Source organism: Petromyzon marinus, chromosome 12 (assembly GCF_048934315.1).
Source record: "Petromyzon marinus isolate PM22_M1 ecotype Great Lakes invasive population chromosome 12, UKy_Petmar_22M1.pri1.0, whole genome shotgun sequence".
In the NCBI taxonomy this organism is placed as follows: Eukaryota; Metazoa; Chordata; class Hyperoartia; order Petromyzontiformes; family Petromyzontidae; genus Petromyzon; species Petromyzon marinus.
Window position 1 is genome coordinate 7775225 of NC_133678.1, and position 24649 is coordinate 7799873.

At 47.2% G+C, this 24649-nt stretch overlaps 1 protein-coding gene across 3 annotated transcripts in view; it reads left to right on the plus strand.

The window, feature by feature from the left end:
• Window positions 1-24649, plus strand: part of LOC116941604 (laminin subunit alpha-1-like) — a 132036-nt gene that overhangs the window by 81009 nt on the left and 26378 nt on the right. For all 3 annotated transcript variants that reach the window (XM_032952810.2, XM_032952808.2, XM_032952809.2), the window contains exons 29-43: window positions 931-1068; window positions 1933-2054; window positions 5282-5368; window positions 5842-6035; window positions 8077-8219; window positions 8395-8493; window positions 9858-9969; window positions 10917-11076; window positions 13363-13573; window positions 14508-14624; window positions 18255-18418; window positions 21368-21506; window positions 21703-21805; window positions 22548-22664; window positions 23839-24021. In XM_032952810.2, coding sequence (XP_032808701.2) covers window positions 931-1068; window positions 1933-2054; window positions 5282-5368; window positions 5842-6035; window positions 8077-8219; window positions 8395-8493; window positions 9858-9969; window positions 10917-11076; window positions 13363-13573; window positions 14508-14624; window positions 18255-18418; window positions 21368-21506; window positions 21703-21805; window positions 22548-22664; window positions 23839-24021 — 2089 coding nt within the window. The remainder of the gene's footprint in view (window positions 1-930; window positions 1069-1932; window positions 2055-5281; window positions 5369-5841; window positions 6036-8076; window positions 8220-8394; window positions 8494-9857; window positions 9970-10916; window positions 11077-13362; window positions 13574-14507; window positions 14625-18254; window positions 18419-21367; window positions 21507-21702; window positions 21806-22547; window positions 22665-23838; window positions 24022-24649) is intronic.

The following is a 24649-nucleotide window of genomic DNA, read 5'->3' on the forward strand; positions in this document are numbered from 1 at the left end:
ATACACCGTTAAAACGCACCTTCGATACACGCCAATGATACACCACCGTAACAGACACCCACGTCATATACGGCAATATACACCGACCGTACGCACCAATAATATACGCCCTTAATAGAGGTTTTTGGGTTAGAGCGCGTAAATATATAAATGTGCCGTTAAAACCCGTCACCACCCGACACAGCCAACTAGTAAGGGTTGTCATGTAAACAGAACGTGGCCAATTCGTCACGAGTACAGCACTAACCGGTGTGTTGGAGAGCCAAGCCACAGCATTTACCAACTGAGTACTGAGTACAAACTGAGTACTTTGTAAATGTTGTGGCTTGGCTCTCCAACACACCGGTGTGCTGTACTCGTGACGAATTGGCCACGTTCTGTTTACGTGACAACCCGTGCTAGTTGGCTGTGGCGGGTTTTAACGACACATTGACATATTTACGTGATCTAACCCAAAAACCTCTCTTATGGATGGTATTGGTCGTGAAAGCCTACTACGTTTTAAACTGAATATACGCCCTCAACGAGTACCCTCAACATACTCAACACTCGCCACACACACCCTCACCACCACCACCCCCTCACCACACACGCTCACCACACACACTCATCACACACTCACCCCACACACCCTCAACGACTCCACTTTGCCAGTATCTAAACAAGGATACACAGATACAAGAGTTCCAATGCAAATTATGTTTAAATTATTTAACAGATGAATGAATGTACTGTACTTTTAGAATCCCAAAGGGTGACGATTGGTGTGGAATCTATTCGTCAAACTTAGCTTGAAGCGCTCTGAAAGAAAAAAAATGTTCTGAACAATGTGCGTTTATTTAATTTGAAGAAATGCCATATTTAATAATTTCAATATGAACTTCTTTGCGATTAATTAAAAACGGTTGCTTTTACACTTTCTTGTTTCAGGAATGTGCACCAGGGTTCTTCCGAGACGTTTCAGCCAGACACGTTCCTGGACAGCCGAGGCTCGTACTCGGCCCTTGCATCCCGTGCCACTGCAACAACCACAGCGCATCATGCGACCCGGAGTCTGGACGGTGTCAGGTAAATTGTTTTTGTTTGCTTCAATGAGACGTGCATACACTGTCCCTCCGCTCTCCCACTCGGAGTTGCCATCTTGTGAAGTTTGCGCACTCAAAGCGGGGTGCTACTCATGGTGTTGTGGTCATCAAGTCAGGGTTGCAATACAAACAATGGTGCGAGTTTCTTAAATGCCGCTCAGCGGTGTACATGGGCCCGCCACAGTCGATCAACAGGTCACACACGTGGTGTGGTAAAGTGTGAGTACTCCCACCTCTTCCAAGATGCCTGGCCCAGCGTGGAAGAGGAGGTCAAATTACTTGTATAGAGAAGGCCGTGGGTTAGATCCTGACTCTGACACCTGTATATTTGCAGTTTGCACATTCACCCTGTGGTCGCATAGTTTTTTTTATCCGGGTTCTTTGGTTTTTCCCTCCGCATTTACAATCAAAATGCGTTTAGGGTATTTGCTTGCTATAAATGTCCACATTATTAGCCGTTTTGTTGAGCGATAATTTCGTGTGACCAGGTCGCTTCTGAAAAAGAGCTACCTGGTAAAATAAAATAAAAAAAATTCAATAGTTTACTTACTAGGCGGCCTCTCTGGGTGCCTCCCTCGAGCAGAGGACCTTCCTCCCGAAGTGGCATGAGCCAGACATTTGCATGGCTGCACTTTTACCTTGGCGTGCGGGACCGGCTGTGCACATTCGCTGCAACCGCCCGCGAGCTTGTCACTCGGTGCTCATGGTCTACGACTCGACCGCAAACGGCTCGCACAGAAATGCTGAGGGGAAAGCGAGTGACGGCGCACGCCGTTCGAGTGCCACGCACGGTCGCAGTGTTTGTCACGACGAATGTGGCGCCACCTTGGCGGATGCGTGTCACCAGGGCTGTCGGCACAACACGACGGGACATCACTGCGACCACTGTGCCCCGGGGTATTATGGGAGGGTCAAAGGTCGCCCCGACGACTGCACTGCATGCGCCTGCCCGAAAAGTAACCCAAACAAGTAAGGCCTCTCTTTTCCCACCACTCCTTCAAAGCCTTGGCCAGAGACGCAGAGAGAGAGGTGGGGGGGGGGGTGGTGGTACAGTGCAGACTGTAAAAATATACAATGCTATTACTAAGGCCCTTTGAAAACATAAGCCTGGGTTTTGAGAAACAATTTTCAGTGCAGTGACTGTGTGATGGTCATTGTGTTCTTCCGGCTGTCAAACTTGCAATCATGTACTATTCACAGGAGGGTCATACATATTTAATTGCAGCAACACACCACCAAACTGTCCCCATTTTCCACATTCACCACAGGCTATTGTAAATAAAAAGAACACATTGAAGGGAAGTGAAGGGGCTGCTTAACTCTCTACTGACCCATATATCTAGTTGCCGACTGTTCATTCCCTCCCTCTGTTCAAGTCCAAGCTCAAGGCTGGTCTTGTTTCCTCTCCCCATGACATCAGTGAGGGAAAAAAAGCATTTGATCCCCTGCTTATTTTGTACGTTTGCCCACTGACAAAGAAATGATCAGTCTATAATTTTAATGGTAGGTTTATTTGAACAGTGAGAGACAGAATAACAACAAAAATCCAGAAAAACGCATGTCAAATGTTATAATTTGATTTGCATTTTAATGAGGGAAATAAGTATTTGACCCCTCTGCAAAACATGACTTAGTACTTGGGGGCAAAACCCTTGTTGGCAATCACAGAGGTCAGACGTTTATTGTAGTTGGCCACCAGGTTTGCACACATCTCAGGAGGGATTTTGTCCCACTCCTCTTTGCAGATCTTCTCCAAGTCATTAAGGTTTCGAGGCTGACGTTTGGCAACTCGAACCTTCAGCTCCCTCCACAGATTTTCTATGGAATTTGACCCCCTCTCAATCAGAAAGATTTCTGGCTCCCAGGTGTCTTTTATACAGCTAACGTGCTGAGATTAGGAGCACACTCTTAAAGGGAGCTCTCCAAGGATGTCAGGGACAAGATTGTAGACCTACACAAGGCTGGAATGGGCTACAAGACCATTGCCAAGCAGCTTGGTGAGAAGGTAACAACAGTTGGTGCGATTATTCGCAAATGGAAGAAACACAAAAGAACTGTCAATCTCCCTCGGCCTGGGGCTCCATGCAAGATCTCACCTCGTGGAGTTGCATTGATCATGAGAACGGTGAGGAATCAGCCCAGAACTACACGGGAGGATCTTGTCAATGATCTCAAGGCAGCTGGGACCATAGTCACCAAAAAACAATTGGTTACACACTACGCCGTGAAGGACTGAAATCCTGCAGCGCCCGCAAGGTCCCCCTGCTCAAGAAAGCACATATACATGCCCGTCTGAAGTTTGCCAATGAACATCTGAATGATTCAGAGGACAACTGGGTGAAAGTGTTGTGGTCAGATGAGACCAAAATGGAGCTCTTTGGCATCAACTCAACTCGCCGTGTTTGGAGGAGGATGAATGCTGCCTATGACCCCAAGAACACCATCCCCACCGTCAAACATGGAGGTGGAAACATTATGCTTTGGGGGTGTTTTTCTGCTATGGGGACAGGACAACTTCACCGCATCAAAGGGACGATGGACGGGGCCATGTACCGTCAAATCTTGGGTGAGAACCTCCTTCCCTCAGCCAGGGCATTGAAAATGGGTCGTGGATGGGCATTCCAGCATGACAATGACCCAAAACACAGGCCAAGGCAACAAAGGAGTGGCTTAAGAAAAAGCACATTAAGGTCCTGGAGTGCCCTAGCCAGTCTCCAGACCTTAATCACATAGAAAATCTGTGGAGGGAGCTGAAGGTTCGAGTTGCCAAACGTCAGCCTAGAAACCTTAATGACTTGGAGAAGATCTGCAAAGAGGAGTGGGACAAAATCCCTCCTGATATGTGTGCAAACCTGGTGGCCAACTACAAGAAACGTCTGACCTCTGTGATTGCCAACAAGGGTTTTGCCACCAAGTACTAAGTCATGTTTTGCAGAGGGGTCAAATACTTATTTCCCTCATTAAAATGCAAATCAAGTTATAACATTTGTGACATGCGTTTTTCTGGATTTTGTTGTTGTTATTCTGTCTCTCACTGTTCAAGTAAACCTACCATTAAAATTATAGACTAATAATTTATTTGTCAGTGAGCAAACGTACAAAATCAGCAGGGGATCAAATGCTTTTTTTTCCCTCACTGTATCTAACTCTGTCTCTCTATACAGTGTCTCCATTCACACCTTTTACTCTACTTTGATCGCCCTCCCCTCCCTGTCCTCTGTAGCATTCTATTCCTGGCTCCCTCTTATCCTAATGGATGAAAAAAAACATTGAAAAAATATATTATCTTCACATTATCTTTACGTGCTGTCAAAATCCACTTGTAATTGTGCTTACAGTCATGTGTACAGATAAAGTTTCACACAGCCCTGTGTTACTGACAGACATTCCTTAAATGTCGATATTCACTGCTACTGCATATGCATTTGTATTGTAGTGTAGGGCAGCGGTCCGCAACCTATTTTGCATCAGGGACCGGTTTCGTGGAAGACAATTTTTTCACGGACCGAGGGGGGGGGAGAGGGGTTCATCATTTGGTCTTTCCCCCTTTTCAAAGAAGCTCTCCAGCGACGTTTGTTTTTTACTCATTGTGGCTACCGGGGTTAGAGCTTGTGGGCTTTATACCAACACTGTGACTGCGACAAGTTTCGCAGTGCGGGAAAGAGGCGCGGAGGGAAGTGGTAAATAATAAAATAATGGGGGCAGACCACGTGCGGACTCACCGCTCTCACCTCCTGCTGCAGTGCGGCCCGGTTCCTAACAGGCCACGGACCGGTACCGGTCCGCGGCCCGGGGGTTGGGGACCCCTGGTGTATGGCACAAACACCACATTTCTGACTCGCAGCTTATTGAGTTAATGGAACATGTGTGAACATCTATGGAAAATGACAGTTGACCTGTGTACAAATCATTTACTGCACAAAAGTCAAGAACAAACGGCTTTAAACACGGACAAATGCCTTCAATAAGAAGTTCATGAATGCACACATACTTAGAACGCATTGTCGTGTGCGGAAAGTTAGTGTTTGCGAAAAATAACGGGCGTGGGTGGTTAATTTTGGTCGGGGCGGATATGTGTCGGTCGGTCGTTCGTTCGGTCGGTCGGTCGGACACGCGATGTTCTACTGCACTGTGGGCCGAACGCGAGGGGACCCCGATGGGTTTTCTTCTCATCATTCATCGTCGCGCTGTTGCAGCTTCAGCCCGACGTGCACCCAGGTTGGCGTGGACGACTTCCGTTGTGACGCCTGCCGCACCGGCTACACCGGGCAGTACTGCGAGCGGTAAGGACGTTGACTCGTCACCCGGCGTCGTGCGCGTCGCGTCGCTTTTGCGATTGCTGGATTTGGTGACCGTTTGTGTTACGGTCCAAACGTCGTGAGAATGTTATTGTTTTATAAATATATTTAATTATTTTATTGTTTCCCTTCAACGTGACTTTACCGAAAGAGCTAAGGATATGTCGATTCGCGATCGAACGACCGGTGGGCACGGTCCGCGATTTTTCCATTCGCGACGCTCTTGAAAAGTTTTTGGGATCCAAAAAAGAAATTCGGTGTAAAGCACAGTGTCGTCGTGGACACGTTTTTTTTCTACTTCAGCGCCAAATTGCTTGCTTTAAAAATAAAAAAACAGGACACGGCACCAACATATGCCACCTTATTTCCCAGTAAACCGACTTGGGCCGCCAACAGATTTCCTCTCATTCGCTGTCGTTTCTCCCCCCACCACCCACCACCCACCCACCCTGCTCCAGGTGCTCTCCCGGTTACTACGGCAACCCGTCGTTGCCCGGCGAGCCCTGCCGGCCCTGCGGTTGCCACGGCGACGGGTCCCTGGGTGGCGAGTGCCATCACGCGACGGGGCAGTGCGCGTGCCTGCCGGGCGTGATGGGACGTGCGTGCGATCAGTGCCAGCCGAGACACGTGCTGGTCAACAAGAACTGCCTGTGTACGGTCCTCACCACTGCCACCAGAGGGCAGCACAACGTGGGACCTTTCTTTGGCCAGTATCGAAATAAAACGATTGGTTTTTACCCCTTTCTGGCAATAAAAAAAAGGTGTTAAGATGTTAAAACACCAAACGGAATCCGTTTTTTTTCAAGGAATTATTTTTTCAAGGAATCAAAAAAAAGCTGTCTCTGGTGTGGACCAATCAGTTTTAAAGACGATGCATATATTACACGATGTAACACAATTTTTGTTCCTGGGTAGTAAGTGTTATTTCGTAATATACTGGTCTTTGAACACCGCTACCAAGGACAGTATAACCAGAACATGATGGGAGACTACATTTGGGGGCTGATTCGTGAAAGTGATTTACAGTATAATCGTAAATCTCGAAGAACTACTCACTTCTAAATCTTTTGTGGTAATTTTTGTATTACTTAAGTATAAATATAGATGTTAATTTTGATTCATATGTTGTTTTTTTCTGACTTTACGTGAACGAAAAGACACATTCGCCCGTTTTCTCATTGAAAATAGGTAAATTTCAAAATATCACTGTCCTGGTCACAAAAGCAAAGGTTGTGGGGAATAATAGCCATTTTCTGTACTTTTGAGACATAAGCAATTAGGAAATAACACTTACTAGCCAGAAACAAAAAAATGTTACACAGTGTTATCAGAGCATGATTTTTGTTTGCATGTTCACCACAAGTGCGTGTGGTTAGTGCATACAGGATTCGTTGAAAAAAGGATTATGTTTGGTGTTTTAACATCTTAACACCCTTTCTATTGCCAGATAGGGGCAGCACTTCAGCTCCAGAACACCACGGCCAGTGTTAATTCAGTCGGCATTTTATTTACGCTAATTTTAGTTCCCGTCCTAGTTTGGTTGACGACCACCTGTTGAGTTTTAGTTGAGGCTGAGAGTGCGTGGATTTCATTTGGATGCTCTTTTTTATCAAACACTTAGTCTGCCTTGAGTCGGTGAACTTGATGTAATTTCAGCCAATCGGTAAACTCTGTAAATTTGTATATAAATATATGAGGCCAATTGCCATTTTTGTTTTTCTTGAATACACTGCGGTCTTGAATACCATAACTAAGTTATCTTAATCGGCATCTTCATTGAGACTCGCTAATTTAGTCTCATAGTTGGTGACGCTTGTGGTGAGTAGTCATAGCTATCGTCATGCTGCATGATTTTCATGCACCCCCATAGTCATCGTTGATGAAAATAAGAACTTGTGTAAATTCATATTTTCGTCACTAATTTCAGGAACAAAATTAACCCTGTTAATCCTGCACTTACAACTAGAGCCAGCGGTGGTAAATCTTTCAATGATGGATGCCTTATTATTCACGATGCAATGTTAAAACACCTATTCAATTCCAACTCCTGGCTCTTGGCTTATAAGTTTAAATATTAATCTGCAGTCTGAACAAAACTCATTTTGTATTTCTGTGGTGGATTGAGTTATAAATTGATAAACAAGGGTCTGCCTCTCTACACAAATTGAAAAATCAAATTTTCGTTCAATCAACGTATGTGCCCGTGTGGTCCTGACTGGGCCCATATCTTGAAACATTTCGTTTTATTTAGCGTAGTGAAACACACATCCACGTATATTTATTAGCTTGTAGTTCGAACAGCTCTGCCTGTTAATCAGCAGTGGGACTGCTGAGTTAGAAATCCAAGTACATTCACTGTGGACCATCTGGCACCCATCACACGGACATGTTTTACATTGCTGGGAAGCATGCCCTGGCTTGAATACCGCTGGATTTGCTCTTGATTAACTTTATTAGTCATGCAGCTTAGAATATTTTATTTTTCTACCTACGTGACTTTACTGAAAGAACCAAAGAGTTTAGAATCTAACCTATAAAACATGCAGGTGTGGGCTTACAAAGTAGCACGCATTTCTTCAAATGCCTTTGCAAATGGTATAATACTGTTATGGGTAGTGTTTGTAATTTGCGTCGCATTTTACATTTATGTTGCACGAGTCACTGCTTCTGCATCGCCAACCATCTTCCTCCAGCCTGTAATGACGACTGCACGGGCTTGCTTCTCAACGACCTGGATGTGCTTGCTGTGAGCGTGATGTCCGTCAACCTCACCGGCCTCATCCCTGCTCCGTACTCACGACTCGAAGAGTTCGCGAACATGACCCGAACACTCGGGGCAAGTGTGGTCATGATATGTGGTGCCACTAAATGTACCTCACTTATCCAGTTCACTTTGTTCTGTTAAAACATTGATATTGTTTGCAATGTTTGAAAGTTTTAAATTGTTTTTTTTGGTTATATATGAACAGATGCCATATGGTATTATTAACAATTTATACATCTACTTGCAGGATCAGCTTAAATCACAGAAGCCACCTTCCCAGATGACAGATGCTGCTACTCGGGGAGTGGCTGATGTTATCGGAGAGATCGATGCCTTTGATAGCCGGGTGAGTTCGCTGATGGCGTTTGACCTGTTGGCCTTAATTAGACTTTTATACATTATTCACCATTACTCTCTAGCAGGGCACTTGGCTAAATCACTTGAAAAACCCACTCAATAATGCACGCTATTATATATACAGTGAGGGAAAATAGTATTTGATCCCCTGCTGATTTTGTACGTTTGCCCACTGACAAAGAAATGATCAGTCTATAATTTTAACGGTAGGTTTATTTGAACAGTGAGAGACAGAATAACAACAAAAAAATCCAGAAAAACGCATGTCAAAAATGTTATGAATTGATTTGCATTTTAATGAGGGAAATACGTATTTGACCCTTCTGCAAAACATGACTTAGTACTTGGTGGCAAAACCCTTGTTGGCAATCACAGAGGTCAGACGTTTCTTGTAGTTGGCCACCAGGTTTGCACACATCTCAGGAGGGATTTTGTCCCACTCCTCTTTGCAGATCTTCTCCAAGTCATTAAGGTTTAGAGGCTGACGTTTGGCAACTCGAACCTTCAGCTCCCTCCACAGATTCTCTAAGGGATTAAGGTCTGGAGACTGGCTAGGCCACTCCAGGACCTTAATGTGCTTTTTCTTGAGCCACTCCTTTGTTGCCTTGGCAACAAAGGAGTGGCTCAAACCTACCATTAAAATTATAGACTGATCATTTCTTTGTCAGTGACCAAACGTACAAAATCAGCAGGTGATCAAATACTTTCTTTCCCTCACTGTATACACTTAATACTGCCCACAGACTGATCACGTATATCGAGCAATTTTATTTTCAATATGTAGGATTGGTTGAATTATTATATTAAATTTTTGGTGAAAATAATTACAGTGGCAAATGATCAAACCTTAAAGCGTTTTGATGTTTCAGATGTTTCAAAATAATGACGTGACATACAGAGGTGATTTTCTCTTCATAGCTATACCTTTATATTGGTTGTATAGATACCCATGAATGATTGATTGGCTTTAAAGCAGGTAAAAGTTTGTTGAGAATGGGCAGGTGCTCAGAATCACCCCTGCCATTCTCTCCCCAGCCGTACCAAAGGGGTGTCCCAGAGTTAAGTCATTTGGAAAGGTGTGTGGTGGGGTAAAGTGTGGGTTCTTCTACCTCATCCAAGATGTCTGGCCTGCTTCACGGAGGAGGCCAAAATACCATCTAGAGGGGGCTCCCCAGAGCTCTCTTTAGCGGAGGCCGTACTGGCAGCGGTGGCGTGAGCAAGCAATAGCAGGGCTGCACCTTCAACGTATCTGCACAGGAGCCAATATCATCGCTCCAGCGATATATATATCTACATTTCGGGGATAAGCAAAGCCCCCCCCCCCACCACTGAATCAATGCACGTGGTCTGCAGGCCACACGGGTGCTGGAGGAGGCGCGTGCGACCGAGCAGCAGCTGCGTGAGACGCAGGAGCGCGCTGGCGCACTGCTGGCGAGCGTACGCAGCGCCTTGAACGCCGCTCTGGGTAACGCGCAGACGCATACGCACGCATGTACGCACGCAAGCACGCAGGAATACCAGGGTCAGCCCACTGCCCGACATCCTACCAGCCTTGTATGCATGTGCGTTGGACTTCTTTCGCACCGTATGTAGCCAACCATGTTCATCGGAGGTGCGGGGAAAGGACAACAAACTGAACACAAGAATCAGTTCTAAAGAAATTAGTTTTCAATCTAGATTTAAAAGTGGCTTCCTAATATTGGAAGGGAAGAGCGTTCTAGACGGCCACAGAAGGACATTTCAAAAGAGCGCGAAGCAGTGACCATCTTTGTTCGATGGCACAGTAGCAACGACATATCCTTAGCAGTGACATTGCAGGACATTGGCAATCGCGGCAAAAGCTTCGAACCCCAAGCAGCTCAATGAGCCCCAAATTCATGAAAAAATAAATGAGATGGACCTGATGTCGGCGAACATTCAGATCCTCAAGAAAGGTATTATAAAAGTAAATTAATCAGCAAATGTTTTCTCTTACATGACTACATTTCAGTCTCTTGTCTACTTTCTCTCCATTGAAAACGAATTTCTTTAGAACTGCTTTTTTGTGTTTAGTTTGTTGTCCTTCCCCTGCACCTCCGATTAGCACAATTGGCTACGAACGGTGCGAAAGAAGTTCAACATACACACACACATTCCTTTCCACCCAAAATCATAAATGGGTACCACAGTGAGTCAATCGGCAGGTCGCTCGTGGTGGGGGTAAAGTTACTTGCATATTCACTTCTTACAAGACACCTGGCCAGCATGCAAAGAGTAGACCAAATACCCTCGGCAGCCGTGGGCTCTCTCTCTCTCTCTCGAGCGCTCCTACTAGTTGGGGGCCCTTTTGCCAGCGGTGGCCGTGAGCAAACAATTTCAGGGCTGCTACTTCAGCTCCATCACCGGTGCTTTTTTTACACATTCCTACCGCAGAGCTGGTGGGGAACGTGAGCCGTCTGCGCGAGCTGGCGGTAGGCGGCGAGGATGGCGGCGGCACGGTGCCGCGGGCGTTCGCCGACATGGAGCACCTCGTCGCTCAGATCCGCGCCGTCAGCCTGGCCCGGCAGCGCGACGTCGCCAACAAGGAGCTCGGGTCAGCAGGACGGTCCTTCCCCCCCACCCACCCACCTGCCCCCAACTGCTATGCATAAGACAAAGATCCCCCGTATAGCCTTGACAGACTGTTGGGGCAAGTGCTGTTAGCGAGCAACTTTGAGTGCCGGCACGGCACACACGAAGGGGTGGGTGGCCAGCGCCACGCCCGGCCGCCTTTGTCTCCCCAGTGACGAAGTTTTTACACATTGCACCAGGTACTCGATTGAGGCTGCGTTGAACTAGGGAAGGCCCAGGATCGATTCAGATAATCGTCACTGGTTTTGGCCATCAGCGGGTTCATAGCACGGCGCGCTAACCACTACACTACCACTCCCCCATTAATGCACGTCCTTATGCATGGGCACATAAGGACGTGCATTAATTTGGCGCTTACGTGCAATACGACGTCTCTGCGCGTGCTTCTTACTTTCCCAGCATTGTGTTTACAGACCGCGGTTCTCAATGGCGGAGCCAGGATTTTCAGGTAGGGGGGGGGCAACCCCTCCAGCAATGAAAAATAATAGGAGTTGTTAGTAAGTAAAGAGCTGTTAGTAAGTAAGGAGTTGTTAGTAAGTAAGGAGTTGTTAGTAAGTAAGGAGTTGTTAGTAAGTAAGGAGTTGTTAGTAAGTAAGGACTTGTCCCTTGCTTTTTATTCAACGCGTGTGCGGCGATGGCGCGGCCATCGATCAAGGGTCGAATTCGAACCGCGCCGGCATCGCGCTCGCTGAAGGTGTTTGCCTTCAGGGAAGTTGTGTACACTGTATACGCAACTGCGCACAATTCTGTGAGTCTATTATAACTGCTTTGTCGTTACTTATTGGCAATTATGGACTCAGACTATTGTCCTATCATCTCATAGAGTCCCTGGCAAATAATAATATGCTACACAGTGGCAGTGGGGGTCGCAAAATTCCCATTTATTACTAATAAACCCCAATGATTCGATCGAAATTAGGGATTTCGCACGGATCATTGAGGGGGGGGGTGGGGGGGGCACGTGCCACCACCCCCCCCCCCCCCATTGGCTCTGCCAGTGGCGGTTCTTACTCGGACTCTCTGAGCTCCCCGTGCCAAACATCTCATTCACTGCTTTCCGACTGGCAAGTACGTGCCGTCTCCATTCGGTACAATCTCTCCTGACTTTCTAATATGTTTGTCTCTGCCTCTGCCCACCTCTCCGCCACGTTGCCAGGGCTCTTCCCCGCCGTGTGTTTACATACGAGGGCCGTTCCCACGTGGCTCACTTCATCACTTCATAGGATGTGTTTGATCCATGTCCAACATCTTTTTTCCATTGTGCGTGATACGTTTATAAACAAGGTTCTGTATTTTTTCGCATGAAAATAGAATAAAATTATGCTTTGGGACAATAGTTTCCAACAGGCTGATAGACCCTGTGGTAATATGCCATGATTATCAGATATCTAGATATGTGACTCTCTTTCAGTAATGTCTCTGCTCGGAGGACAAAATTACTAAATTCATGAAAAATCTGAGCAAATAATTGTGCCATTTCAGCTGGCATATTGCAGTGTATCATTGTTGAGTCACGATAGCGCATTCTGCAGCACTTAGCATTGGCAAAAAAGTAGGTGTTTATAGCCGACATAATTAAATAACATCTGTGCAAAACACCAACATGTACAGCTCTAGGAATAGGTTTTACCCTTTTAAATGGCACAAAAACTGACACCTTTATTCAAGGCATCATGTTTGCAATAACCACAACACAAGCAGTCAAAATGCAAACAAAAAAGACAACTCTGATAATAATATGCACTGTCCTTGAATTTGATTGGTCCACACCCGAGACGGCTTTTCTTAGAGCCTAGTCTCCATTGGTGTTGGACCAAAAGACGCCAAAAGGCGTACAACTCAAAAACAGCGCACTATCAGAGTATTGAGGGCTCGGGGTGAGCATTTACATGATGCCTTGAATAAAGGTGTCAGTTTTTGTGCCAGTTAAAAGGGTAAAACCTATTCCTATATCTTGTTACTGGCAAAGGAGGTCTCATAATGTACAGCTCTCCGGTATGTTTTTGAGTTTCACCGCATGTTGTTTGGCGCGCTGTTCAACATTCTGCGCTGTGGGCTGGGAGCTTCTTCAGGAACTGACCAACAATACATTGTCTGAAGAAGCTCCCAACATGCGGAGTGAAACGTTGGACATCGTGCCGAACAATACGCGGCACAACCCGAAATAGCATTGGAGGTCGAGACGGCGCAACCGTGATAAATTTCGCGATGGCTTTTTTTCTTGGTTTTGATGGTGTTCTTCGCACAGGAAATCCAGAGAGCTGCTTGACAAGGTGAAGCAGGCCTTTGAGCAGCCTCGTCAGGCAAACGAGGGCTTGGCCCAGGACGTGTCGGACCTGCTGTGGGAGGTCTTCAACCGCCTGTCGGACCTGCAGAGGATCCTGAACGAGGCCAAGGAAGCCACCACCATGGCCGATGAACTCAACCAGAGCAACAACAAAAGCCTGGTCGAGCTGAAGGTGATCGACCTACCCCTGTGTAATACATGCCATCTGTATTGCCACAGTAATTGAGCATGTGAAGATGCATTGATTCGTCAATTACAATGTATTATTACGGTCACAATACATTATTGAGTCGTGCCTGCCATAATATCTGATTTTAATTTGGTATATATTGTAAGTGACGTTTGGTGGTGGTGAAGAGCGATAGTGTAGCGGTTAGCACGCTGCGCTATGAACCCGGCGACCCGAGTTTGATTCCCGCTCATGGCCAACACCCAGTGGCAATTATCTGAACCAGTCCTGGGCCTCCCCTAGGTCGACTAAGTCTTAAATGAGTACCTGGTGTGGTGTGTAAACATCTCCAGAAGGGATACAAAGGCGATCGGGTGTCGTGCTGGCCACCCACCCCCTCGTGTGCCGTGCTAGCCTTCATAGGTGATCGCTAACAGCACTTGCCCCAACAGTCTGTTAATGCTATACAGGAGATCTTCATCTTTTATATTGGCTAGTGCGTTGCGCTTGAACCCACCTACCTGAGTTTAATTTCTGCCCATGACTAGCGCATCAGTTGTGAGTGATATCAGCATTGGTCCTTTCTCTCGCCCCCCCCCCTTCACCACACCTGCACTGACCATTATGGTTATGTACAGTCAAAAAGCCCCATGAGTTAAACGGTATAGGGATTCCTTCATCATTTGGTGGACTAAGTGGCTGGATGTTAGTCATGTTTTTGTGTATGTTGTATGTAATTGATTTCTTCAATTTCTGCAGCCACTAGTGGCCCTACATTCACCACAATTTCAACAATAAGAAAACATTATTGAAGCAATTTGTTTACAATTCACTAAATCATGACCAGGGTGAATAGTCGTGTGCCCAAAAGTTATGAACACGTTTTTTTTGGACGTGATACACGCAGAAACTAATACCATGATTATTCTCTCTGCAGGATAAAAGTTCAACGCTTGAAAGAAATTTGAATTCGACCAAGGAGATGATTTCCCAGGGGGAGAAGATTCTCGGCAACGTCAAGCAAACAATTCATGAAATTGATAAGCTGCTTAAGGTAAAATTTTGTTAAAATTACGCCCATCGCACTGCAATTTAAATCCATAAAACACCTACGTTCGACTGCATCTCAAGGTTCTATTCGCCAGGAAATATAAATACATTATGAGAATGTCAGGGAAGATCTGGCATGTTTGCTATACTATGCTTTTTTATCTTGAATTTCATTCCAACATTTGCAATATGATTGTGGACCATGTATAACCGCTCGTACCTTGTAAATTTGGGTGCTCCTATAGTGCAAAGGCTGGCTCACATAGGTGGTCTGTTCAACCGGCTCACGCGGCAGCTCAAACAGTGGCACAAGTTTCATAACCCCCCCCCCCCGCCATTACTCTGTACACCCAGCAGTATGAACGGGCACACTGCAGTTTGTCGATCCTGCCGTACGTATGTTTTGTTGAACTTCTTTCGCACCGTACGTAGCCAACCGAGCTAATCGGAGGTGCCGAGGAAGGAAAACAACCAAAAAACAAAAAGCAGGTCTAAATAAATTAAATTTCAATCTAGATGTCAACAGTTCCAGTGGCTTCCTAATATCGGAAGGACGAGCATTTCAGACGGCCGCAAAAGCGCATCTGAAACTGCATATTGCAGTGACCATCTTTGTTTGATGGCCAGCCAAAAACCGCTGCGAGGATGAGGGGGGTTTGCGTGATGGTTTGTGCTCCTTGACGAGATCAGCAAGATATTGTGGTTTATTCGTGGCAAGCACTCTGTGTGTACTGAAGGTCATGTGTGGTGTTGGTAATTCCATCTTCCAATTATTTATGGCCAGTGTGGAAGAGTAGACCAAATACCTTCCACCATCAGTGGCCTAAGAAAGTAATTTAAAGGCTGCACTTTTAACATTCACAGTGTTTATAGTTCGTTATACGTCTAGCATTTACTGTAGAACTGTGGACCATACTTTAACTATTGTGTACATCATACTTTATATTGTATATATTTCCTGCGTGACATATTTGTTTAATTGTTTGGCCCAAAATGAGGCCTTTCCTTGATTTTCCAGGTGGCTCCCATTATGAAGATGTAATACTGTACAGCAATTGTGATTTGTCCGAAAACTACTAAATTATTATTACGTGAACTGTTTCAGCTGTCTTTGATGTCAGCTATTATTATTTTGAGTATATTGTTTCGCAAAAACATGTAACTGACAATTGTTGTATATGTGTACATTTCATTCCGAGTTACTCCCACCACAATCTATCAGTTTATCAATCAAATTAATCATATCATCATAACAAACACATTTATTTATATGTATTTGAACAGTAATTGCCAAATTGGGACGATATTGAACTAGAAAACACCCATGGACTTCAACAGTATAAGATTCTGCGTCTCGCCCTTTGAATTACTCGCCTGCAAACATGAACATACAAAGACAAAATGAAGATCCCCGTAGAGCCTTAACACACTGTTGGGAGCAAGTGCTGTTAGCGTGCACCCATGTGTCTTTAACATACGCACATGTACTCGCGCGCACACACACACACATGTCGTCATCACTATTTATCAGCCATGATCTATCGACTGCTGGATGAAGGCCTCCCCAAGCCATCGCCAGCTGTTGGGGTTTTGCAACGTAACCTAGCACCTGCAGATGAATTGATGTCTTTACTCAATTGCTTTCGTCAGATGTCCTCTGTTCTCTCCATTGGTCTTCTCTCCTTTAGTTGCCACTTCCATAGTTACCCTCAAGGACTAGCTATCATCCCTTCTCATGAATCGTTCTACTTAAGCTCACTTACGTTTTTTTTGTCTCAGTCCATACGATGCCTCTAACTCGTGTGTATTATCCAATCCACGTATTCCTCTTTCTGTCTCTCAATCTATTTCCAAGCACGCATCTCACCCACACACATATACACAAATGCACATGTATGTATAATACAAGGTGTTTAAAAAAGATGAACCCGATTTGAAATCGCTATATCGCTGCAACCACGAACCGCCCATGAATTTAACTCTTACCACTTGAAAAGGCGGGGCATAGAGTTTCAAATTATTACTGCCAGATGCCTCTCCCAGCACACAAACAGCCCCTAGCCTCAGTCAAGGCAAGTTCTCGGCTGGCACGACGAGTGGACTTGCACGGGCTACGCAGAAAACTCTCTTGAATTCTTCTCACGTTTTCCTCTGAGGTGCGCGGGCACGCTGTGCTCTTCCCTTTACATAAACAACAGCCCGCTTCCTCAAATTGTCGGTACCAATGACGAATGCTCTTTGACATTGGTGGATCAATGCCAAAATGCCGTTGAAACGCACGCTGCACCGCAATTACGGATTCAGTCTTGCTGAACTGCAGAACGCAAAACGCCCCTTGTGTTGCGGGGTCACCATCTTGCGAATGACTGAGGCTAGGGGCTGTTTGTGCGCTGGGAGAGGCATCTAGCAGCAATCATTTGAAACTCTATGCCCCGCCCTTTCAAGTGGTAAGAGTTTCATTCATGGGCGGTTCGTGGTTGCAGAGATATAGCGATTTCAAATCGGGTCAATCCTTTTTAAACACCCTGTATTTATAAAATGCATAATATCTATATTGTATATATAGGTCCCCTCTATAGTCTTAACAGACTGTTGGGACAAGTGAAGCAATTGGCGGGACCCCGGGGTCCCATCACTGCCCCGGGTGAGAAAAACTGCGTAGCAACACGAGTCTCGCCTTACCGACAACAAAACTAGTGTCACTCGATTGGCCTCGTCGAGAGCTACTCGGGGAACTAAGTTTCGTAAAAAGTTGAAAAATTACATAAACACGTTAAATTCACTGCGGGGGCGGGCTCGCCTTGGCAAAGAAGCTGAGGATCGACGGCTGATCGGAGGGCGTTGTCGCCGCGAGCGACTGCGGCGGACGCCCCCCGGGGCTTGCGTTTGGCCGGTGGGGTGGCGCCCATCGTGTTGATCGCCGCCTGCTGCTGGCGCTTGTTGGTGGCGCGAGTCTGGGCGGGCGGCACGTTGCCGTCGTCGTCCAACTCGGCAACGAGATTGGGCGGGATGGCTGGATAGTAGTCGAGGCAATCGGCGGGGATCGAAAAGTACTTCTTGGCGAGCGACTTGAGCTTCTTCGTGGTGATGGTGCCAAGAGGCGCCGTCTGCAGCACGACGGGAAGCTTTTTGTGTGCGGCTCGGTGGATAGACGTGACGCTGGGGCCAAAGAGATCGCTGAGGTGCGCCTTGCGGGATCGCAAGTGGGCGGACTGAAAAATAAGAATTATTGACCTGATTTTTGCGGGACCCCGGGGTCCCGCCAAATGATTCAAGTGATGTTAACGAGCATCTGTCAAGGCCGGCACGGCTCATGAGGGGATGGGTGGCCAGCACCGTGCCCGGCTACCTTTGTCTCCCAAGTGGCGATGTTTACACACAGCTCCAGGTACTCATTTGAGGCTGAGTCTACCTAGGGGGGAGTCCCAGGACCAGTTAAAATATATCCCACTTGTTAGCGGTCGTGGGCCGGAATTGAACCAGGGTCGCCGGGTTCGTAGCGCAGTGCGGGTAAAAACATTACTTCACCGCTCAAACACACACACTCGCACGTACACTGACATTACCCACATTCTGTGTACAGATAGAACTGTTAACGCGCACGCGGTGCATTTCGCACGCCTTCCTGACGCAGCAAGCGGAGCTCGACCAGGAGCGTCTGGACACGGCGGCGCCCAAACTGCGGGACCGCGTGGACGCGACGGTGATGGCGCTGCGCGAGAAGGGGCTCATCGAGCTCGTGTTCCGCGCGGAGAACCACTCGGCCGCCATGCAGGCACTGGCCGCACAGCTTTCCCGGTGAGCCGGGCCACGTAGCCTGTGTTGCTAGGCCTCACCCGCCCAACGCCGCGCTCCTTTCGTGGTCGTTAGCGGCTTTTTTTTTTTGCTGTCGTCATAGTCGCGAGACGATATAACGTGCATTGATGTCACGGTTTACGTCGGGGGTTTGCCTTCCTGAAAAGTTCCGACGACGATTGTCGAAAACGAGGTGCAATCGAAGCGATTTGCAAGGTAAGGTGGAAGCAAATGCCGAGGCAACGGATAACAAAAAAAGGACAGACGATGCCGCCGTCGGCGACGTGGGTGTGGGGTTGAGGCGACGCAAATCGGGGTCGCGGTGTGAATAAAGTGGCGACGTATTTGTGAGAAACGATGTAAACAAAGGGGGAGACGTACATCGGGGTTTTACCGCTTTTGGAACTCTCGCAGAGCAGTTGCATGCGCGCCGTGCGGCTTAGAGAATGAAAGATGTGGAACAATTTCTTCTGAGACCTATTCAAGTGAACCTTATGGCGGTACCCTGGGGTACCATAGTACCCCGGCTCTCGCACAATGTCCGTGATGCAGTCATTTTTAGTCTGTTGATGGTCGGCGATGCGGCAATCGACTCATCTCGACGAGCTGTACACGATGCACCACTATGGAGCGTGCGAGCGTTCAGGGTTTCAGCACAATCGTCCCCGCTGCGTTTCGATATCGCGGAGTAGCACCGCCGATTTCGGATCGATTGGTAACCCCAGTCGCGGAGTTAAGTAACACCCCTGGAAATAATAGTGTCCTAGAAATAAAATATTTAATTTGCCTCGGCCATTTTGTATTATTTGGTACCCCGGGGTACTGCCATAAGGGTCACGTGATCCTTTGTTATAGACACACCGGGGTGGGTGGGTGGGGGGGGAGGTAGCGCTTTCCCACATGTGAGACGTGTACATGGCTGGCTGTAATAGCTGCAGGTAACAGCAACGACTGGCGAGCATCAGTGGTCGTAACCATTGGCTATAATATATGTGTATTCTGGGTTAGGTCGCGTAAATATAAATGCGGTGTTAAAATCCGCCACCACCTGACACAGCCAATTTAGTAGGGTCCATCACGTAAACAAAACGTGCCAATTAGTTATGAGTTCAGCACACCAATTTCTAGTACGACGTTTCGCTGATAATTACAACCAGCTTCACCAAGCGACAGCCAGAATTGCGGAGAAATCCTCCTGTTTCGGTCTTAGAGGGGTAGATGTGATGACGTCACTCGTGGCCAAGTCAGGTGCGAAGACCAGAGGGGAGGCGGGCGGGGGGGTGGCGGCGGGTTAATGTCGTCATTTAAATTACAATGGATATATATTCATGGTTGAATTATACACAGTTAGATTCAACATACATCATTTATGTGCATTAATAACCATTTACGTTTCCACTTTACTGGTTTGTGGCGTTTAAGCGGTGGAACAGCGGTCGGCACATTGCTGCTATGAGCTCAGCCTTTTGAGTAACATTTTCTGCTAAGGCTCACATCTGTGGCGAGTGATATCTAAACTTGTTCTGGCTCCCAGTTCAGGCAGGCGATTGAGCTCCACCTCCAGCTTCCTAATTTGCATGTTATGTCATGTAAGCAGTTAATTGATTAATCAATGGGAAAGCAGAGCCACATTTTAACGAAATTCACCGGTTGGTTGCTCGCTAGGCTGTTGCCAACCTCTTCCCCCCGTAGGGGCTGCATGCTTTTTGCTTCGGCTGCGAGACGCCAAGTGGCAGGAGGTCACTGCGTGCCCACCTTAACTGGGACCCACATTTTGCCACTTCACCTGTAGTTTTTTTCAACAAGTGTCAAATTATACTAAACCGTGCTCGATCGGTCATCGTTCCTTCCGAAAAAGAACATGCTCTGGCCATGTCTGACCACCCCCCCCCCTCCCCGGCATTTGGAGATATGAAGTGTGGATGGGTGATACAGTAACTGTGGCGGCTCCGTAACTCGCACAAATGCGGTGCACCTGGCCGTGCTAAGCCTTTGCTTTCATCTATCGCCATCGCACTTATTGCAAATTGTGTAACAACCCATTTGCACAGAAAAAGCTCAGGATAATTCTAGCCATCTCACTTTGGTACTTATTTTGCCAAGAGTTGCGCACCCTGTAATAACAGAGTTTCGAATTATTTTAAAGCATTGTAAATTATAATACAGCTTTCATTAGCAATTTTCAGGGATCACATCTGCAGCTGCTTCTGTTGGGATAATTTTCTTATATGCGGAGTATTGTTAACAGGTTGCCACAACTGTTATTTCCTGTCTGGTCCTGTGATGCAGGTCTGCTACAGGCTACTCATCCCATAATTAATTGTACTGAGGCTGAGGGGCGGGGAAGAGTAGCCTGACTACGGAGGACACCTGAAATTACTGTCGAAATTCTAATATTGAAATCCATTCGTAATGGAAACTTTGGTTTTCACATAATACCACCACAAAATTAAACGTACATACATATTTATACCTACAGGTTTCCCTCGCTTTATGCAGGTTCAGTTTGTGAGACGTTGCGAATATTTCTACCCAAAATTCACCCTGCGGTTTGAATTCACTCGCACGTGGCTACGCGGTCGGACGCGAGACAAAGTTGTCCATGCACTGCGTGCGCTACTCGGCAGGCAGCTGTCTCGTGCGGTTTCGCTTTGTGCACCCATTTTTTTGGAACGCATCTACCGCATGCAGCGAGGGGAAATCTGTGTGTGTATATATATAAGATGCTAACCTCAATTTTAATCAATAGCGCCACCGAATTTTAGGAACTGGAGGTTAGAGAGTGCGCTGCATTTATATGGGGCAATTCCAAAGCAATGTGTTTTCGCCTGTGGTTTCCAATCTCAGCACATACTCCCGAGCTTATGGTGATTTCCTGACACTTGCTTTAGAAAGAGCTCATATATGTTCCTATTTTCTCCATGCACCCCCCCCCCCCCTTTTTTTTTACAGCATTCTTGATGAGACAAAGAACCAGACATTTGATGCGACAACTGCTCTGAATGCGTACGGGGCCATTGTTCAGGCGGTGGCAGATGCGGAGGAAACTGCTCAACAGGCCGACAGCGTGGCCGGCGAGGCGCTTGCTCAGGTGGGGTCATGTCGCAACTCGTCAAACACCCCGTGATTACGGCCGGAGCGGTGTTAGATCGCTCCCGCCGTTCGTTTCTCGCCGCATGTTGCAATGCGGTACGAATCCAATTTAAAAACGTGCGTGTGTTATTGACAGGGGTTGGGGGGGGGGGGTGAGGCCCTTTTCCGACGGTCGTGTTTTGTTCGATGGTTAGGCCGCGGGTCCCTCTGGCTCCCTGGAGCAGGCTGGGAGGGCGTCCCTGCAGCTGAGCAGTGAGCTGCTCCGAGAGACGAAGGACCTCAATGACAAGGCCACCGGTAAACCTGCACGTGCTGAACACTCCTGCCCACTGGATGGTGCGTGTTTATTACGCGCTAAAATGCTCAACCACTAAATTGCAGTAACTTGTTTCATGTAGTTTTTCAAATTTGTGCTTAAGATTATTGGGTTTCTTTGTTAAAGCGTTAGCTTCAACACGGTGATTATGCATGTCACCAGCATTGTAAATGTGTGTACACCGCAAGTTAGTTAATCAGCAGGTCGTGTGTGCTGGGCCAATGTGGGGATATCCCCACGTCTTCCAAGACACCTGGCCAGCGTGGAATGGTAGGCCAAATTGCCTTCTTGAGTTTCTCTCCAGAGTGTCCTTCTAAAGAGACTACATCTTTACCGTTAAAGTAGTATGCATGTAACACCGATGTCATCAATGGTGTAATCGTGCTACCGGTCAAGTATCGCCGTGCTTAGGGCGTGAAGCTCGTAGTTGAAAGGCTGAGAATCAAAATGGCGGTTGGATGTTCACGTGCCGCTTCCTCTGTCCGATCGATCAAATGATAGAATCTCTATAGAAAGAGAAAACTGGCTGCACTTTGGAATAACTTTACCCCTGCCATACAAATACGGAATTTCCATCACGGGCTAAGGGCTATTAAAAAAAAAAAGAGATTACCAAATCCCAACCGTCATTTCTTCAGGGGCACTGTACTGATTGCATTCGATGCTGTGATTTTAATCCTCCATTGCCTCTTCTGCGTGTCGTCGTCTGGGCCACCGGTTTAGGCTTTTCCGACCGCCTGGCGGCCATTAAAATGCAGGTGACAAACGGCGAGGACAAGACCAAGGCTCTCGCGCGACAGCTGGCCTCCGCGCTGGCCTCTCTGGCCTCGCTGCCTAATGGTGCGTTTTTCACCAAGACGCGCACACCCAACGCGAACGTGTCCCGTGCCATCTCTTACTACTGCTGTTACCGCTGCGTGAGTGCTCGTCGTTGTGCTCTACAGCTCTCTGGTCTCGGCTTGTCTAGATTTTTTAATAGCACCTTGTTCCGAGGCGCTCTACGCACAATTACAAAATTGTACACGAGATGAAAGTGGTTGAGATAGAGTGGGGTTGTTGTTACGAGTGGTGGTGTCGTCATGGTGACAGGTAGGAGAACTGGCAGGAGGGGCTGGGGTAGTGATAGGGGTTGGGATAGTGAAAGGGGTGGTGATAGGGGTTGGGGTAGTGATAGGGGTTGGGATAATGATAGGGGTTGGGATATTGAAAGGGGTGGTGATAAGGGGTGGTGATAGGGGTTGGGATAGTGATAGGGGTAGTGAAAGGGGTTGGGATAGTGATAGGGGTTGGGATAGTGATAGGGGTGGTGATAGGGGTAGGAGTAGTGATAGGGGTAGTGATAGGGGTTGGAGTAGTGATAGGGGTAGTGAAAGGGGTTGGGATAGTGATAGGGGTGGTGATAGGAGTAGGGGTAGTGATAGGGGTTGGGGTAGTGATAGGGGTTGGGGTAGTGATAGGGGTTGGGCTGATGATAGGGGTAGGGCTAGGGCTAGTGTTGTATGGTTGGTCGTAAGTGGGGGGCAGGGCGAAGAGAGGAGCACAAGCAGGCTTTGGTCTTAAGGTGATGTTATCAACACCTGTACGTCAACTAATTCACATTTCTGGCTATCGCTTGATGAAGCTGGTTGTTCATCACCAGCGAAACGTCGTACTCGAATTGTAAACATTGTGGGTTTACTCCTCCACACACCGGTGTGCTGAACTCTTAACAGATAGGCACGTTTTTTTACGTGACAAACCTTACTAATTGGCTGTGTTGGGTGGTGGCGGGTTAAACGACACATGCATATATTTACACTGTCAGACTTAGAGCCATCACTTGTGCAATATCCAATCACCTGTCTAGAAGCAATGAGGTCATTCGGAATCAACACAGGGTAGCTACAAAATGGATCGTCCAGTACACCGCGTAAAAACAAATGGAGGTGCAAAACGGAGTTCTTATGCTGCATTGTGCCAAAGTATATTTCCAGTGTGTATATGTTTTCACAGTTCTAGATATTATGTCCCTTAGACACAAGCCGCGCCATGGAGGGGGTGACGGAGGCTGCCAAGGGTGCGAGCGAGGTGGCTTCGGGGGTTCTGGAGGAGACGATGGACCTCAACAAGAAGATCATGAACGTGTCGGAACACCTTGACAGGGTGGCGGAGAACGAGCGCTCAGCCAACGCCTTCATCGACGACTCGGCGAAGAACAGTACGGACCGCCCACCAAATTACCCCGGAGGGATCTTAAAATATGTAAAATGCGTATGTAAAATTACATAAAATATGTAATTTACAATTGCGATGCAAAGAAGATGCAAACAACTTGGGAGGGGGGTACGCACATCCTCCAAGTGACCAGAGCGTGTGCGCACAATCGTAGGGATCGCCAGCTGTGAACCAAAGGGAGCAGGAGAGAGAGAGAGAGAGATGAGGAGACAAATTGGGAAAACGTAAATGGGGGAGAAGAGAGTGAGAAAAAGGATGGGCCAGAAGGAATAGCGTAACAATTGAAGGGTCAGATGAGGAATGTTTTTTAGTAGCTAGTTTTGAAATTAAATCGTTGGCGTAAAAAAAAAACGATTCGTATCGCGTGTTATACGACGTTTCAGTCCACGTGCTAGGAGCAGGTAGCAGTAGTTGCTTACCCGTGCCCGCTCACTGGACATCTGCGACCAAAAAAAAAGAGCGTAACCCATTGGATGCCTCCCGTCTAAATAGAGATTCCGTTTCTGAGCAGCCGGCAACTTTATATAACCGAGGGCTAATTCCCCCGGCACGTGGGGCGAAGCGTCGGACATCGTGGCGAACGGTTCGTGGTACCGCCCGCGAGCACACGA